This window comes from Vicugna pacos, chromosome 6, assembly GCF_048564905.1.
Source record: "Vicugna pacos chromosome 6, VicPac4, whole genome shotgun sequence".
NCBI lineage: Eukaryota > Metazoa > Chordata > Mammalia > Artiodactyla > Camelidae > Vicugna > Vicugna pacos.
Window position 1 is genome coordinate 30,582,160 of NC_132992.1, and position 17,717 is coordinate 30,599,876.

Sequence of the window (17,717 nt, forward strand, 5' to 3'; positions counted from 1 at the left end):
GTATTAGGACATGTACAGAATATTAATAATGTACCGCCTTAATAGCAAAAAAAAAAAAAAAACCCAAATGTCCTTTAACAGTAGGATGAATACACTGTAGCATAATCATACAATGAGATATATTTGTAAACAAAAATGAAATGAAATCATGGAGAGGCACACAGGGCTTCTGAGATACTAATGATGTTCTAGATTTTAAGCCAGGTGGACATTTTCACAGGTATATTCTAATTACCTTTAATCTGTACATACATACTTTGTATTCTCATTTGTACATATATTTCATCATAAAATCTTTTAAGCTCTGCTGCTACCACCTACTGGCCATCTTTCTATTGTTTGGCTCAACATAAACATGTCAGATTGTCTCAGGACTTGAGTAAAAGGGGAACAGTTATTGGATCTCCTCTCTACTGATTCTAACATACACACCCCACCACACCCCTCCTCCCCAATTGCTTTCAACCGTTTCTCAAGATATTTTACATCCTTTCAAGTTCTTGATCATATTTCCATGACTCTAGGCCTCAAAATCAACAACCAGAACTAAATACAAGGCTCCACATGTGTTGTGACAAACACAGTATTAAAAACTCTCTCTGGCTAGCAGATTCATTGGTATAGGCCAAAAAGTGCTGCAACTGTATCATACTGGTTACCATACTGACTTTATCCTGTCTACTAAATTCCAATAATATTTCAGGCATGATGTTGAAGATACACCTCAGACAGTTGGCCTTTCTGGACCAAAAGAATAGACTTTAAAAGATAGACTGATGGTTATTCTATCATCCATTTTCTGTGGAGTTCTCTGCATTTTACATTCTTCACAAATTGAATGAATCATCAATGATATTCAGGTCACTGATCAAGAGTTGAACAGGACTGGACCAAGGACAAAGACCTGAGCCATATCACTAGAAGTCTTCCAAATCAATCTGTATCCATTAATGTACTCTCTGGTTATAACCATTCAGGTTGGTTAATAATCCCTTCTGCAAATTTTTCCCATTTTTCCACAAGGATGTTAAAAGAAACTGTTATAAAATGTATTATTAGAATCAAAAGAAACTGAGTATCTAGCTCTCTCTGGTCTCTCAGCCCAGTAACACTATTAGAAGAGTGCTGCTGTCCTCTTGGCCTATGGTAAGGGCCACCCTTTGGGATGAGAGAATGGGGAAATGGAAGGAAGCTGGTTCCCAACGACTTTGTGAAGCTGCCATTCCTGCCCTGGGCTGCCTATTGCCAGAAATCTTTTAGCTGGGAGAGAAATAAACTACTTTGTATAAAGAAAAAAAGGCGAGGAGTGGGTACTACTATAATAGATTAAAGGGATCCTAAAACCAAGAGTCCAAGCCTGGAGAGAATGAAACAGGCCAAACTACACAGTTTTATTTTTTTTCCAAACAAATTTAATTCTGTTCCAGCCCCAAAGGAGGGGAAGGACCTAAATTTTAAAAATAAAAATAAAATAAAATTGCTCAAAAACTAAGCCATTAAAAAATTAAGCCCCCTTTCTTAGCAATAAATACTGAAATAATATATACACATGAGGCTCAGGAAGGAGGCAAGAACAGGAACCTCGGGGACTCTGTCCCATGGCAAGGTCCCAACACTTCTACCAATTCCATGCTCTTTGTCTAAAACATAGAAGAGCAATAAAAGAGGCAGGAGAGATATAACAGGGAAGCGTGTGGCCCCAGAGAGAGGTGAACATAATAGCAGAGAAGAAGGGACACATCGTGTCTTACAAGGCAGAGGAAGGGAAAGTCGTCATCTAAAACATCCCCCCAATTCCAGTTGAGTCACTGGATGTGGCTGGTCGGGCTGCCAAGTGACCTTGAGCTTATCTCCTCGCCTCCACTCCCTCGTTAGCATGCAAGCCAGAGAGGGTCATTCACACTGTGGCCGCGATGCCACTGTGGCAGCAGCCTGGCTGCTGGAGCCCTGAGGCTTCCCATTCACCACGAGCAGGAGGGGCGTCTCCACGCGAATGCTGGAAAAGGAATAGTCCTAGAAAAGACAAATATACAGAAGCTCATTACAGATCCTAAGACAGAAGAAACTCCAGCACAGGGATACACCACCTGTGATTTTCTTCCCCGTCCGCTCCCCCAATAGATAACACCCCTTACCTCCATCTTTTATTAAACAAAACTGAGCTAACGAAGAGGACGTAATTTTACCATTTTCAATCTTCAGAAGGAAAATCTGGGGCAGGTAAGGTGCCAGTATTGTCACTACAAGAATGGGACAATCCTCTGATTCAAGAAAGACAGGATGCTGACACTGCTCAACTATAGGGTCTCATCAGCTCTACAGAATCTGTCCTTCCCACAGTGTTTATCGACAATTATAACCACATGCACACAGCAGCCAGCCAGAGCCAATGGAAATTCTGAGAAACTCATAGCTCAAGTGTTTGTAAGGCCATAAATTAATCAACCAAATATAAATTAGACTTACTTCTCCCTTTATATCAGGAGGAATTAACAGAATGCAGGCTCAGACATTTCCCTAATAACAGAAAATACCAGCTCACTTTATCAGTTCAAATTGTACTTTAAGTTGTAAAACATGTCATTAAAAGATCTTTTACCCCCTCCCAAAAAAATGTTCTATTTGGAGAGTAAAGGAGTCTCATTTAAGTCAAAGTAAATTAAAGAGTTCTCATAAATCAATATTTTTAAACCTCCTAACAGGATATGGACAAGTGACCAAAAAAAAAAAAGGCAATTTATAAAAGGAATATAGTCAATAAATATTTGATAAAATTTTCAACCTCACCAATAATCAAGAAACCAAACCCATGTACCTTCCATGTAAAACCAGCAAATAATTTTTCAAAGGTTTCTATATAGAGTTGTGATGAAAACTATGGAAAAACAATTATTTACATCCACTGTTGGTAATAACTGGTACAAACATATTCCAAAAAATAATTTGGCAATACGTATCAAAAGTCTTAGAATTCTGCATACCCTCTGGAGCCAGAGTTCTACCTTAGAAATTTATTTAATTTCTTTAAAGAATTAATTAAATTCATTTAACAATCGTGGATATGGGTAGAAATAAAAATATTTACTATGATACTTTTATAATACGAAAAAATTAGAAATAATCTAGATCTGAGGTCAGCAAGTTTTTTTGTAAAGGGCCAAATAATAAATCTTTTAGGCTATGTGGGTCATATGGCCTCTGTCACTAAACTATTCAACTGTGACACTGCAGTGCAAAAGCAGCCACAGACAAAAGTAAACAAATGAGTGTACTTTGTTTTAAAAAAGAAATTTAGTTACAAACACTGAAACCTGAATTTTCTCTAATTTTCATGTATCATAAATTATTATTCTTCTTTCAACTGTTTTCATTTAAAAATACAGAAACCATCCTTGGCTCACAGGCCATTAGAAAACAGGCAATGAGCCTGTTGGTCACGCTCAGTCGGCCATATTCTGCTGACCCTTAATCTAAATGGAGAAAAAGTAGTTAAATACCTACTCTCATAGATAAACAAGGACCTACTATATAGCACAAGGAACTATATTCAATATCCTGTAATAACCTAGAATGGGAAAGAATCTGAAAAAGGATATATATATGTATGTGTGTGTATACATATATATATCACTTTGCTGTACACCTGAAACTAATATTATAAATCAATTGTAATTCAATTTTTTAAAATTATTTTTAAAAAACTACTCTTGCAGCGTTTTTGTGAGGATTAAAAGAGCCAGTGAAGGGAGCAAAGCTCTTAGCACAGTGTCTCGTATCAGTTAATTGTCCAGTAATGTTAACTATCATCATCATCTTCATCACCACCTCTATGCGTTGATTCAAAACAATGTTAAAGAATATGTAAAAACAGAGGAAATGTTCACAAACATTTGTATCTAATTTTCCACTCATATTTAAAAACATACATATGAATGTGTGTATATTTATGAAAAGAATGGAGGTTTACATACCAAACTGTTAACCGTAATAACATCAGAGTAACAGTATTTCAGTCCATTTTAAAAAATTTATTTATATGGAAAATCTTGACATATTATGTAAGTTTAAGGTGTACAATGTGTTGATTTGATATATTTATATACTGCAATGTGATTACCGCCTTTGCATTAGCTAACAGCTCTATCACAGCACATATTTATCATTTCTTATTTGTGGTGGGAACAATTAAGAGCTAGTCTCTTGGCAACTGTGAAGTTTGTAATACCATATTGTGGTCTATAATCACTATGCATGAGCTCTCCGGGACTTATTTATCTACTGGTTGCAAGTTTGTACCCTTAAACGACACCTCCCCAATTCACCCACCCCTGGAATAACCACCATTCTACTCTCTTTTTCCCAAGTTCAGCTTTTTTAGATTTCACATATAAGTAATATGTGTATTTGTCTTTCTCTGTCTGTTCAGTCCATTTTTAAAATTCTTTTTGTATCTTTACCAGTAGTTTTTTAATTAAAAAAACCTACTTTCTAGTACAGCTTTTTAGTACAGAATAGATTACATATATACGTATATATATACATATATATGTGTGTGTGTATATATATGTTATACAGCTCACACACACATATATATACACTACTTTATATATATTTTTTAAAAGAGATAAACTTGGTCCCACTTTCTGAGCCTATGAGTTGGAAAGAATCTTAGCCATCACTCACCTTTCCCTTGTGCTGAATTCGGTGAAGTCGAAGGTTAGGCTCAGGGATGGCTACAGAGTTCCCAATGAGCACTCCCCAACTCTGCACCATATTATACACCATCACTGCATAGCAAGGTCCATCTGAATCTACCAGGCCAAATGTACTTCCAGGTTAAGATGGGTTAAGAGAGAAAAAAAAAGGAGGGGATGGGGCAGGGGAGTGGGCAGGAAAGAAAAGCAGAAACAGTGGTTTTAAAATGTTAGCAAAATAAAAAAATGCTTTCTCAGTTTCTTACATACAAAATCTATGATGGTACCATCATCTACTATGTACATCTGAGTGTTCATTTTTCTTAGATATATAATATCTTTAGTGAATCTGCACAAAACTTATCAGTCACTGTGCCAAGAACTTGGGACACATGCACACTGAGGCCATTCAAATATTAATAATGAACTAGCTAGAAATGTTGCAGCTGAACATTATTCCTATTCTGTCAATTTAACTATCACCACCTTCATCAAACTCTCTAACCGTCACTGTCAATTTAATTCCACAAACTTTCACTGAATACTCATTTTCTGTCAAGCACTATGTTTAGTAATAAGACACCAATTCAGCTATGAGTGAGCTTAAAGTCTAGTGGATGTCAAACAATCAATCCATCACTTCCAGTACAACTGCAGTAGGTGCTAGAATAGCTTTTCCCTTGTGTTGAATTCAGTAAGGCCAAAGGCTGGGCTGTGGGAGCCCAGAGGAGAAATGTCTAAATCAAAGGAAAGCTGGGAAAGTTTCCTGGAAGAGGAGACCCTTCAAATGAATTTAAAGAATGAAAAATTAGCTGGGTTAAAACAGGAAAACTAATCCTCAGTGGAAATAAAAAACCTCTGAGGGGATGGGAATAGGGCTTAACTGGGAGGGAACATGAGATAACTTCCTGAGGTGGCAGTAATGTTCTCTATCTCACTAGGCATTTGGGTTACATAGGTGTATGCATTTGTCAAAGCTTAGCAAATGTACCCTAAGATTTGTAGGTTTCATTGCATGCAAATTTTACATAAAAAGAAGAAAATTATAAACATATATTGAATTCAAGTTAATGACTGCATGCTGAATTATTTAGAGGAAAGTATACTAATGTCTGCAATTTACTTTGAAATGCACCAAAGATAAGATGGATCAGTGGATGAATAGGGGTATAGATATATGATAAACTAAGAATAGTAAAATATTAATAGTAGAATATAGGTAATTGGATACATAAATGTTCACTGTAAAATTCCTTCAATTTTGCTATACGTTTTAAAATTTTTATGATAAAAATGTTGGAGGGGAAAATGTTATCCATATCAGGAAGCAGCAAAAGGATTATCCAGGCATGCTAACTCTGTGTAAAGGCAAGGCACATGAAAATAGCTGTTCTGAAACCTACAAGATAATCCCATGGTTAACCCCATGTGGGAAAGTGACAGAAGATAATGGACAGAGGGAGGCAGGGAAAAAAATCATAAAGAGCTTTGAATGCTAAGCTAGGCTAAGGAATTCAAACTTAATCCTGAAAGCTACGCACGATGAGTATGGGATTTTAAATAAGAAATAGCAATGGTCATATCTGCATCTGGAAAATATTTCTCTGGACTGCAGATCAATGGAGGAGAAACAGGGAGTCGGGAGATTGGAGAAGTGGTAAGAGGCTGAATTATATTAGAAGAGACAGGGAAATAAGGACAAAAAGGCTCATCTATTGGGCCTGGTAACTGCAATGCAGGAGAATGGAGAAGTCTAAAGCTTCCATAAGTCTTAATTAAGTGACTGGGTATATATGGTACCACTGATTGACTAAGAATTCAGGTAGAAACAGGATGAGAGAGAAAGACGAGGTGAGTAATTTTGAAGATACTGAGGTACAGATTTCTGATTGGAGCCCAGAGGCAACTGGGCATCCAAAACTTGGAAATGAGGCCTGGGCTGAGATAAACCTGTGAGCATAGAGGAGGTAGTGAAAGCCTTGGGTTTACAGGACATCACCAAACGAGATGACCTACAAATAAGACAGCGAAGAATCCACATGCGTGCCACCACTTGGGACACCTGAATTCACAGTAAACTGCAATCAAGCATTCTCCTGGTAAAACTACTCAAAGCCTCCTACACAGTCGGGCAGCCACTGTCAAGTAATCAAAGTCAGCACCTATCTGCCGTCCTCGTATAGAGAGAAAAGAGGCAAGGAACAAAAACGGAGTCCTCCTGGAACTTAACGTTTAGAAATTGGACAGAAAAAGAGAAACCAAGCAATGGCAACATATTTGTTCTCAAGGGCCCCTAAAACCCACCTGTGTCTATATTTCTTTCTCATTCCTCTTAGATCTAGGGTCTGCTCTAGTAACTAACCTTTGTTCAACTATCTTCTTGCTCTTTATCAAATGCACACACCCTGAAAATGGAGAAAAATCAGGCATACAATGGAAGCTGTGAGTATTTCAGTTTGAGCAGAGCAGAGGTATATGAAAGGGACTAGTGAGAGATCAGTCAGAATGTTATAGAGCCATGTGGTGGAAGCCACTGGATCAGACACTGGTGATCCCAGAAAAAAAAAATGTCAGTAGAAAACAGAAAAAGGAAACCAGTCAACCAGGAATTAGAAAGTGAGTGAAAGACCAAGGAGTGATGGCACTGACTAAACCCTAATTAGTCATGAGCCAGAAAACTTCTAAATGAATATTCTTAACTCATTTCCTCTGCTAGACTATAAGCACCCTTCACTTAGGAGCATTTTTTTTTAACTCTCTACAACACATATAGCTGGTGTTCAATAAATATTTGCTGAGTAACATCTGAGAGAATCTCCCCATAGGCCTTAAATTCAAACTCAAAGCTCATCTTCCAGAACTGCTTAGGCATACCTAAGTGCAAACAGGACTTAGAATTCTTCTTCCTTCAACTTCTATGATTATGAAAACACAAAGAAATAGGAGAATTTTAAGGTTTCCATCTGCCTTATAAAAAATGCAGCTGTCAAATTTCAGCTACAGATGTAGGAGTCCACAGAACATCAAGTTCAGGGAAAAAATGGGTGGTAACAGAACCTACAAAGAGATTGCTAGGCATCACTTAGACAATACCTGCTCTTGAGACAGTCACAGAAGGAAGAAGAACTCACTAATCTCTGACCACTAACAATGCCCTCAACTTCCAGAGAAAGGCCAGGAAATGAGAACATTTGGTTCAAAAGGATGAAAAAGAGGAAAGGCAAGAGAAACTCACAAGGGGACTTTCTCCTCCGTGGTAAGGCTGAACACCACCTTCCCCAGGACCACAGCCCCACTGTTTACACCAGGCTGCAGAGCACTCAGTGGCTTGTGCTCCAGGGTCACCTTCTGCCCAGAGGCTGACTGATAGCGCCCATCACCACAAGGGCCTAGATGGGCTAAGCGCAAGCTTCCCAGCATGCTCTGTAACTTTTTGGTCTTCACCTTTCCCTGCAAAGGAAAAGGAAATAGGTAAGAAGCTGGGAGATACTCACTCTCCTTGAGAGCCTAGTCCTTCCCTCCCACCTACCCACTTCCGTAGGGTCACTACTACTGAGGCCTATTTGATTCTTATTTTACTGACCTGCAGCAGAATAAAAAAGCAGGATTCAGCCTTTGGACATCTTTACCTTGCTCTCTAGGAGGCTGGTTAATCTATTCAGGAATTCCAGGAGTTGTTGCTCTCGTTGCCAGGGCTCTGGCCAGGCAGGGTCCAGTGCTGCAGCCCGAGAGAAGCCCTCCAGGGCCTCCCCGTAATTCTCTTCATATTTATGTAACTGCACAAGAAGTAACCAGAAACCTCCTGATTATAAGTGTATTTAACACAACCTATGCTGGGGGCAGTAACAGCACAGTGGGCTAGAAATCTAGAGAAATAAATTATTTTCCTTCCCAGTTGTTTTCCTCTTCTACAAATGAACAGCCTGAAGAGCTAATTAACACCTTTCACCCTTCTTCCTGGCCAAGGTGACCACAACCCCAAAGATGGAATCCTTTCAAAGAAGCTAACTTCCAAACTCTAAAGCAGCTAAGTTGCATATATTGGGTGAGTCTATCTGTATGTTTATAATGAACATGTCAGAGAAGTCTTCTAAACTGTGCCCCATCCTCTATTCACCTTCCCACCTCCTCAGGCCCATTTCCTTTCCCTCCAGATACTTTAATCAAACTAAGCTAGCTTTTCCTAGAAATAGTTTGGCTTTCCTCTTGCAGTTTGTACCCAAACTTGTCCCTAAGAATACTCACTTATCCTCACAGACTAAGACCTAGATGTCTTATTTATTTGACCTTCAGATGACCATTCCCTCACATAAATGACATTTTTTTCTTTACCGTTGCCCTGTTTAGATGAAGATCAGGATTGCTGGAAGCTGTCCTGTCAACCTTCTCCTACAGTGGGATAAAAAGATCATTAGTGGCTCCTGTCTCAGTCTTAAGAATGGCCATGCATAACATGTCCTAAACCTCCTCTCCCTGCTTATCAAAATGTTCCTATACCCACACTGTTATACAGTAACTGCTTGTATGGCACATATCACTCAGTCCCTGAAACCTCAAGGATGTAAGGGTTTTGTATGTGCATGAAACTTTAAAATATGACTATAATTTATCCATGCAATAAGATAGAAGAAATATGTGATTGGTATCTGATTTTCAAAAATTTTATAATAATGAGATGCTGGTATAAATGAGGAAAATTCTAGGAAAGAAATGGTGTCAATTTAATGCATTTCCTCTAACAATAAGCCCAGCTCCAGATACAAACAGAATCATGTTTCTAGATACAAGCCCCTTTAAAACACATAGTGAAGGTCAAATTCTGATCCTCTAATTTAAACAGATGGTCAGAAACCATATGACACTGCAGACAGATGTACTGTGAAAAAGCCCCTGGCTATATTCACAGCTATGGCCATTTTATTTTTTTTTAATTCTGTTCATTACCTGGCACATTGCAAAAGCACAAACATGAATTAGAATGGTTTAAATGGTTAGTTCAAATATGTTTAAGAATGCAGGTTTGAATGAAGGAATTAAGAGTTAAAAGCAATTATTTAGTAGAAGCCAAATAAAAAATTTTAAAGGACATTACATTATGCCTTAAAATGTAAACACTTACCAGATTAAGGAATTAGAGTAAAATAAAACAACTTTGCCTGAAAAGTTTCCTGATTGAAAAAAGAACAGTCCTGCTGGCTACACAGGTCGGGCTGAGTTAAATGCTGCCATTAAGGCTACAGAGTGACACGTACAGTATGTGAGGAAGTCGTAGTTGTCACTTTTGGAAAAGCCACTTTATTACTGTGTGTTCCTCTGTGGTGAGTGTGAGTCGCACCAAGTGAGCTGCAGTCATCATTACCGCGGCGAGGGCACGTGTGCGCCCACAGCTCCCAGGTATGGCTGCCCCAGAGTGTAACCAGGGTAATGCCAAACCAACAGTATCAGAAGTGTATTTTGTAAGAAAGTAATTTGAGTTATTTTTGAAATATAAAAATCGGTTGTATTTTTAAAGCTAAATTCTCGTAGACATTCTGTGGTTAAATTGACTGTGCTTATTAAAAATGGCTATCTATGTTTTGCACTTCAGGCTGTGAATAATGTTTCTGTGGGAAGACGGAAAAAAAGGAAAAACAAGAACAACCTCTAAACTGCAAATGTAAATATAAGGCAGCTGTGTTCTTTATTCTGCCCCTCAGAGCAAAATAAGTAATGGTAGGTTAAAAAGCAATTCTCTATGTCAAAAGAAAGGAAAAGAAGGTGAAAATGAGGCCTAAATAGAAAATGCTCAGAAGGCCAACATGAACTTGTAACAGTGAGCAGTTAGGCACTCAAAGCATAAAGGAAATCCCCCATGCAAATGACTATCAAATAAAAATAGCCTGAAAACCTAAGCAAAGCATGAGCTCCAGTGAATTAATCCCTAGGAAATAATGCAGAGTGGGCTACATGCTGTTTTCTATTTAAGCCTGTGGGAAATCCAGAGCCATGCTATCTATGGTTGATCTGGGGATAACACTTAATTTATACCTAAGTGTAAGAGGTTTTATTTTTCTTTAAAAATGTACACAAATAAGCAGTATTTTAACATAGACTTTTTCTCACTAAAAGAGATGACCATGTTGGGATGGGCTCTGTGATTTGGTTACACATGCCTGTAAGAAATCAAGACAGCTCAGGGAGCTACCTAGCACTGAGGCACACCCTGCAAGTGGTTGTGAATACTCAAGTTATAAAAAGAAAGACATCACCTCTGCAGACCCAGCTTTGCAAAACCACACACACTGGATGCCATCAAACACTGCCCATGCTGCTTGCTAAAGGGCCACAAGGAAGATTGAACAGCATTCTTGCTTCTGTTGCTGCCTCTCTATATCTGGCCTGAGTGGCCATAAATACTTACTGCTTGGGCATAGGCACTGAGGGCTTGCTGGGAGATCTTAGGGTTCTGGCCAGTGTTGAAGTAGAGAGACAGATATGCATTCCCCAGAATATCTGAAAGAGTAACACAGGGTTTCTGTTTCTGCATGAAAGGAGCCTGAAGTTGCCGCTCTATTCAAATAAGTAAAAAGCTGAACAGACTAAAAAATCCACAGCTCTTCTCAGATGCGTAAGAAAGAGGACAACACAGGGCAAACCGCTGCCCCCAAAACTGGGTAAATAGACAGGCAAATACAGGGAGTTACAGATTCCCGGAGCAGAAACTCACAAGCTGCCACAGGCGCAGTGCTGGGGTAGGAAAACCTGAACTGTAATTGACAAACTCTGGAGGCTCAGTGCAGACAAGCCTGGGAGTTAAAAACTCCAGTGGTCCCAGTCATAAGGAAGCCCTTGCAATATTGTGAGCTTTACCTCCAGGGCTCGACCAGTTTCCCACAGCAAATATCAGAGAAAAATACCCTCATACTTCCAGCAGAGGGCACAAAGGACACATTCTGAAATATGCTAGAGCACTCCACTCTTAACAAGGCTTGCCGTCAGGAGAAACTAGTTAACCAGAGCCTAACCTGCTGGGATATCATCAGAACATAACTGACCTAAGGAAGGGAAATAACCAACTCCAGCTGGTTCCAGTCTTCCATAAGGGAGAAGGGAAATGCACAACTCCAGCCCACTCTAACCATCCTGTCCCACCAAAGGGCTGGGGGAAAAAACTAAGAAACACAGTGATGGATCATCTCAGAACCCAAGTTCAAAGTATAACTATTTTGGTCACCCTCAAAAGTCTATAAAAAGGCCTCATGTCTGAAACAAACAGCGATGACACTATACTATACTTAGTATACCCCAAATTCCACTGGGATAAGAGGCAAACATGGACCCAGAAGAGAAATTCCAAGACTGCACAAAGGCCCTGGCTTGCTTATGTGAAAACATAAGCCTCCTCTCCTAGATGAAAAGATCCAAGAGTTCCTAGAATAGTGGTTCTTCAAAACACCTTTCGGGCTTCTTCAAAGCAAAGATGCCCTGGCTTCACACATAAGAGTCAATAGATGGGCTCCAGGTAATCCTGGTGTGCAACCACAGCTGAGAACCACTGCTCTAGAAACCTGATGAGATCTTTTGAGAGCACTCACACCAGGAGCGGCCATCAAGGATGTCCATCTGCACAGCCAATTTAGCCTGTCGGACGCTGTCCATGACGTGGCGAGAATGTTCATCTCCAGAGTCAGTCCGCAGCTGGCGAAGCACCATTGACAGGTTTTGAAGGGAGACTTTGTTCTTGCACTGCAAATGAAGAAGGCATACACTCAACCTTCCTGACTCTATTTCCTCTTTCCAGGTCTATTCTTTCTCAATCTTCTTCTAAACCTAATTTTTCATCTTAATTTTTATTGCCATCTGTATCTTGGACCCCCATCTACAAGGAGCAGCTTGGCTGCTAACTTCACTTCTCATCTACCCTGACCCTGATCCCATCTTCCTCTTCCTTTCTCAGGTCCCTGCCCCTGTTCTCCTCATCCAGGTCTGCTCCCTGACCATTCCTCCCTTCTGATTCTGTTCTCCTAGTTCCAATTACAGTTCCACTCTGGTATTCATGTCCTAGGGAAACTCACAGAACCAAAGAAATCCCATCCTTCCCATCTGTGTTTTCTGAGGGCACAGTGGGCGGCTCACATGGGTGAGGGCTCCTGAGAAGCAGGTGTGGGCAGCGGCAACATCCCCTTTCTTCCAGTACACCTCACCCAGCTGGTTCCAGGCTTCCACCAGCTTGGGCTCCAGCTTCACAGCCTTTGATAGAAGCTCCTCAGCCTTAGGGCTATAGTCAGGAGTCACATTCAGTGCCTTCCCAGTTAGCATCAGAACCTGTGCCTTGCCCTGGACAGAACCTAGGAGGAAGGGAAAAGATAAAGGAAAGTGGAAACTCAGGCAGTCTTACAGGTAAGACCAGGGTACTTTCTCTCAAGGAATAACCCCATGCCAGCTCTAGGAATCAAACAGTTGAGGAAAATCTTTGTGATCAAACCATTTATTGAAAAACTACCATATACAGAGTTCTATGTTAGAAAGCAGGGTAACAGAGAAAGCATCATCCCACCTTTGAAGGGCCTACAATCTAGTGGAGAGGACAAAGCATATACATAGAGAATTAAAACAACAGTGAAAAGAAGCATATGGCATACACCCAATGAGTGGACTTTAAAAAGTGAGGAGAAAGACAAGACATTCCAGGGAGAAAAATGATGTAAACAAAGGCAGAAATACATGTGGCATGAATGAATGGTTCAACATGAATGAAACAAATTCCTCTGTAAATAGTCAGAGATAAGGGTAGGGGGGAAAAAAAGTCAGAGAATATAGACTTGAATACCAGGGGAAGGGGTTTGAACTTCAGCCAGTCAATAGTAGGAATCTTTGAAGATACTTAAGCAAAGAAGCAGACAAAAGGATGCAATTAAATGCATGAAGTAGTGATTTAGAAAGATAATGACCATGGTCATTATTTAAGTTGATCTGGAAGTAAAAGAAATTAGAGACAAAAAGGTCAGTTAAGCAATAGTAATCAAGCAACAAGTACGCTCTTTTATTTCATGGCATTTGGAAATGGAGTTTAGGGAATCGAAAGGTTGCCATCCTGCACAGGCGCCCTTGGAAGAGATATTCTGTAGTACCATCTTGTAACAGCCACAGATAGGACATCGAAGAGTCTAACAGAAAGTGAGCAAAACTCCATTACATTTCAGTGAGGGGCCGGAGGTTGCATGCTCTTTTGGGACTCATACCCACTACTTCCTCCATCTGCTGCAGGGTCTTCTCCATCTCCTCCCGCACATCCTGTTGCTTCCTCCCAGCATCCTCAACACTATGTGTCTCGAAATAGCACTCTCGAAATGAATAGAGCTGATCCACCAGTTCCTAGGAAGTATAAGGATGGTGCTGTTAAGTGGAGAGGATACCAGACAAGTAAATTTGAGACTGGCTAGCCATACCAGCTTCTGGCCTAGAAATGCTGATTCTCTATCCCACCTAGGAATGACAAGAGGCACATAGACAGGTCTATCAAAATCCCATAGGGCATGAGGGAAAGTAGCCAGTGTCCCAGCCCACTCTCATTATTCCAAGCCAGCCTATATACCATGATGTTAGTTCTTTATCTCCCAGTCCCAACAGAGCTTCCAATATGACTAAGCATTTCACATACTATAGTCAAGAGGGAGGAAACACTTTGCAACTTGAGATAAAACAAAGTTAATAAGATCATCCTAACTGGTACTGATCCCCAAAGTATAAAACTTTGGAATTTACCCTTAAAACTGGACTTCCTCACAAAAACAATCCCTTATGCCTCATTTTCCCTATGCCAGTATCTGAAAATACATGACCTTTGTGAACATAAACATGTGAGAGTCGTTTTCCACAACAAACTGACTTAACCTTGATAAACTTGGTGTTTTTTGCAGTTTTGTTTCTTGTAGGTTTTTTTTGTTTGTTTCCTTTGTTTTGTTAAGTCACCTTCTGGCTCTCTTGCACTGTTTACAAGTAGATGTTCTCTTTCCTCTTAAATATCTCTACCTCTGAGTCTTCCTGTGACACCAGTCAAAGCTTTTCCATTATCTATTCTTTCCTAAAACAAAACAGCAGCAGACAGGTATAATCCAATCCTACCAAGTCTTATCAATGACCTCCACAGCACATCCCAAATCCATCCGCCTGTCTTCACCTCTCTAGGACTATCTTCAACTAAATCAGCATCATTATTTGCCCGAACCATTTCAATTGCTTCTAAATTCATCTTATTTCTCTTTCCCATTCTCCTCACTATAGTTGGAGTGACCTTACACAAATGTACATCATATCACAAATCCTCAGATAGTTTCCCACTGCGGTCAGAATAAAATCCAGCTCCTTATTATGGCCTAGAAGACTGTATGATCTGACCTCCCACTATGCACCCCACCACAAACTTCACTTCCTGCCACTCTCCCTCCTATAAAACTCAAGCCACAGTGGCTTTCACTCAGTTCCTCAAATCTGCTAAGCACAATCCCACTTCACACATGCTGTTCCCTCTGCTTGGCTACTCTTTCCCCAGACTTTTGCAGGGCTCATTCCTTATCATTATTTAGATCTCAGTTAAAATGTGAACTTCTCAGAGAGGCTTTCCCTGACTACTCCAACAAAAGTAACCCTTCCTCCTCTGCGCCACTGTTAAATCACACTTCTATTTTCCTTCATTGCACTTATTTGAAATTATGTGGCCTGTGCATTAATTGTTCCTTTTCTGTCTCCACCACTGGAATGTAAACTCCATGATGAGAGGGTCTTAATCTGTTTCGTTTAGAGCTACACCTGAGCACTACAACAGGGCCTCGGACATGATAAGCTCTCATTAACTAATGAATCTCCCTTTCTCTAACAACTACTTATGTACTATACTTAATTTAAAATCCTACCCGGAATGAAATTAGACAAGCACCTCTTGCAACCATGCTTTTCAAGTTTTATTGTGTGTATTACTTCTAGGACCCAGCCTACAGAGATTCTGACTTTAGTAGTTCTAGCAGAACTCAAAATTCAGTATTTGAACAAGCACCCTATATGACTTTAATAAAAATGATCTATAAAACACACTTTGAGAAATACCCTTTTTACATTCCTTCTACCCTAAAATGTCTATAACAACGTAATAAAGCTTATCACCATCCTCATGAATAGCAACACCACTATCCTTTTCCTCTCTCTACTCCATTCCCCTATTCCATTTCTGCACCTTCCCCACCACCTTCAAGATATCCCAAGTATCCTGCACCTAGCGGCTCAGGGCATCTATCACAAATGAAAGCGGGAAAATACAGTTCTCAGCAAAAATTACAACCCATTTCCTTTTGAATTATAAGAATTATAGAGGTCTTACTCTTTTTAACCTGTTACAGCAAACATGCACAAAATTGTATGGATTTGTTGTTGGTTTGTTTTGCTGGAGTAAACATTTTTAATAACTTTCTTCTCACCAAAATCTATATATATAAGTTGTTAAAATCCAAATAGGTACATGTGAAAAACACAAAGTAAAAATTCCTTGTAATCACACCAATAACCTCAGTGATAACTACTGTTTGGTTTACCTTTTCAGGTTTTTTTCTACACATATACAAATATACATACACACACAATGTTTATAATATGGAGCCAAGATTGATAATCTCTGATTTCTGTCAGTCACACTAAGGAATAAAATTAAATTAATCCAAGTCAACTGGATGTGGGATAAAGCTCACACTTTAAAAATATGTTATTATTTTAATCTGCTCAAGAAACAAATCTCAAAAAAAAAAAAAAGCCAAATCTCACCAAAGTTTAAACTTTTGCAGTAGAAGCCTTTAAGAAAGTTTAGAAGCCCGTCATAAGTCTAATGTTTAAATCTGTCTATCTTAGAACTCAAAGAACTGAGTTTCTGAAGTTTAAGAAAAACCTTCGGTTATTAAAAGAAAGATAAAGAGCCAAGTAATAAGTTAGCTCCTACCTACCAAGTACAAGACTGTTCCAGTCACCACGGTCAACTACGGACTGGGTGGAGTCTGGAGCCCTCTGCATCAGACCCCAAACTGGAATTGCACAGTAGGCGAAAAAAATCAAAACTGTCAAATTCTAAGGGGAATAACCAGAATACATGCGGTTCAAGGCATTACTGTGATTGTTGTCAATTTAAAAACAGAAAAGTAATGAAGAAAGGGCCTTTGTGGCGATCAAAACATGTGACAGATATTAGCTCCTGCAGATCTGCCATACACAAGTGTATGCTATTTGTTATGGGTGAATCCAGGAAAAAAGTCTCTAAGAATGCACAGGAATAAAGTTAGGAGCAGCAAATCCTCCTCCCTGCAGGACTGAAACTGAGAGCAGTCAGGTCAGCAGCAGGAGTTCCCAACACACACGGGTTGCGTCCCTCCCCTAGTCCGCGGGGCTCCCCTAGCAGGCTGCGGCTGCACCTTCGAGAGTAGTTACAGTAACCACACGGACACAAGCAGCGTCCGGAATATGCCAAGGAATTCACTGGTACTGCATAAACTGGGCTCTCTACTTCTTCCCAAGTAACAAACGCAGAAACAGGTTTTAACCTTTGGCCCCACCTGCAATTTCTGCACGATCTCCCTGACTTCTTCCTCTTCATCAGCCATCATTTCCCAGCCGCCCTCGGCTTCTCCGCCCCTAACTTTATAACCACAGAGACTCACACCTACCCCCATCGTGGAGCCACAGCGACATCTAGAGGTCTGGAGGCTTAACTGCACCTGAGGAAAGGGGCTGGTTTTCAAGGAACGGCGTCGCTCCAAACCAACTTAATCCAATCCGTATAGCTCAAGGACCTGGTCTGTAATTACTTCTGAGTTCATAAACTTGTTTCTTCTCCAAATCCTGGAAACAACGTTCTCATCTTGGTTCATGCATATTTTGTTTCATATCTGCCTGTTTACTTATACCAAGATTATAATACCCAAAAGAAGACAGATTAAAATAGTAGACGCCAGTGTTATAAGTTTAAAATTTTGAAGGAAGTTTAGTACAATGGTAAGGTAATTTAAT

General features: G+C 39.8%; 2 protein-coding genes across 2 annotated transcripts in view; one reads left to right on the top strand and one right to left on the bottom strand.

Moving 5' to 3' along the window:
* The window catches only part of PARP2 (poly(ADP-ribose) polymerase 2), a 77,600-nt gene that overhangs the window by 21,125 nt on the left and 38,758 nt on the right, over positions 1 to 17,717 (top strand). The gene's annotated exons all lie outside the window — the stretch shown is intronic.
* On the bottom strand, positions 1,101 to 17,358 carry TTC5 (tetratricopeptide repeat domain 5). The gene is made up of 10 exons (XM_006218122.3): positions 17,264 to 17,358; positions 13,916 to 14,048; positions 12,810 to 13,021; positions 12,269 to 12,419; positions 11,095 to 11,186; positions 9,027 to 9,083; positions 8,324 to 8,470; positions 7,930 to 8,144; positions 4,684 to 4,828; positions 1,101 to 2,013 (listed from the first exon to the last, which is right to left on the bottom strand). The coding sequence occupies exons 1-10, from the start codon at positions 17,312 to 17,314 to the stop codon at positions 1,894 to 1,896; spliced, it is 1,323 nt and encodes a 440-aa protein (XP_006218184.2). The 5' UTR covers positions 17,315 to 17,358; the 3' UTR covers positions 1,101 to 1,893.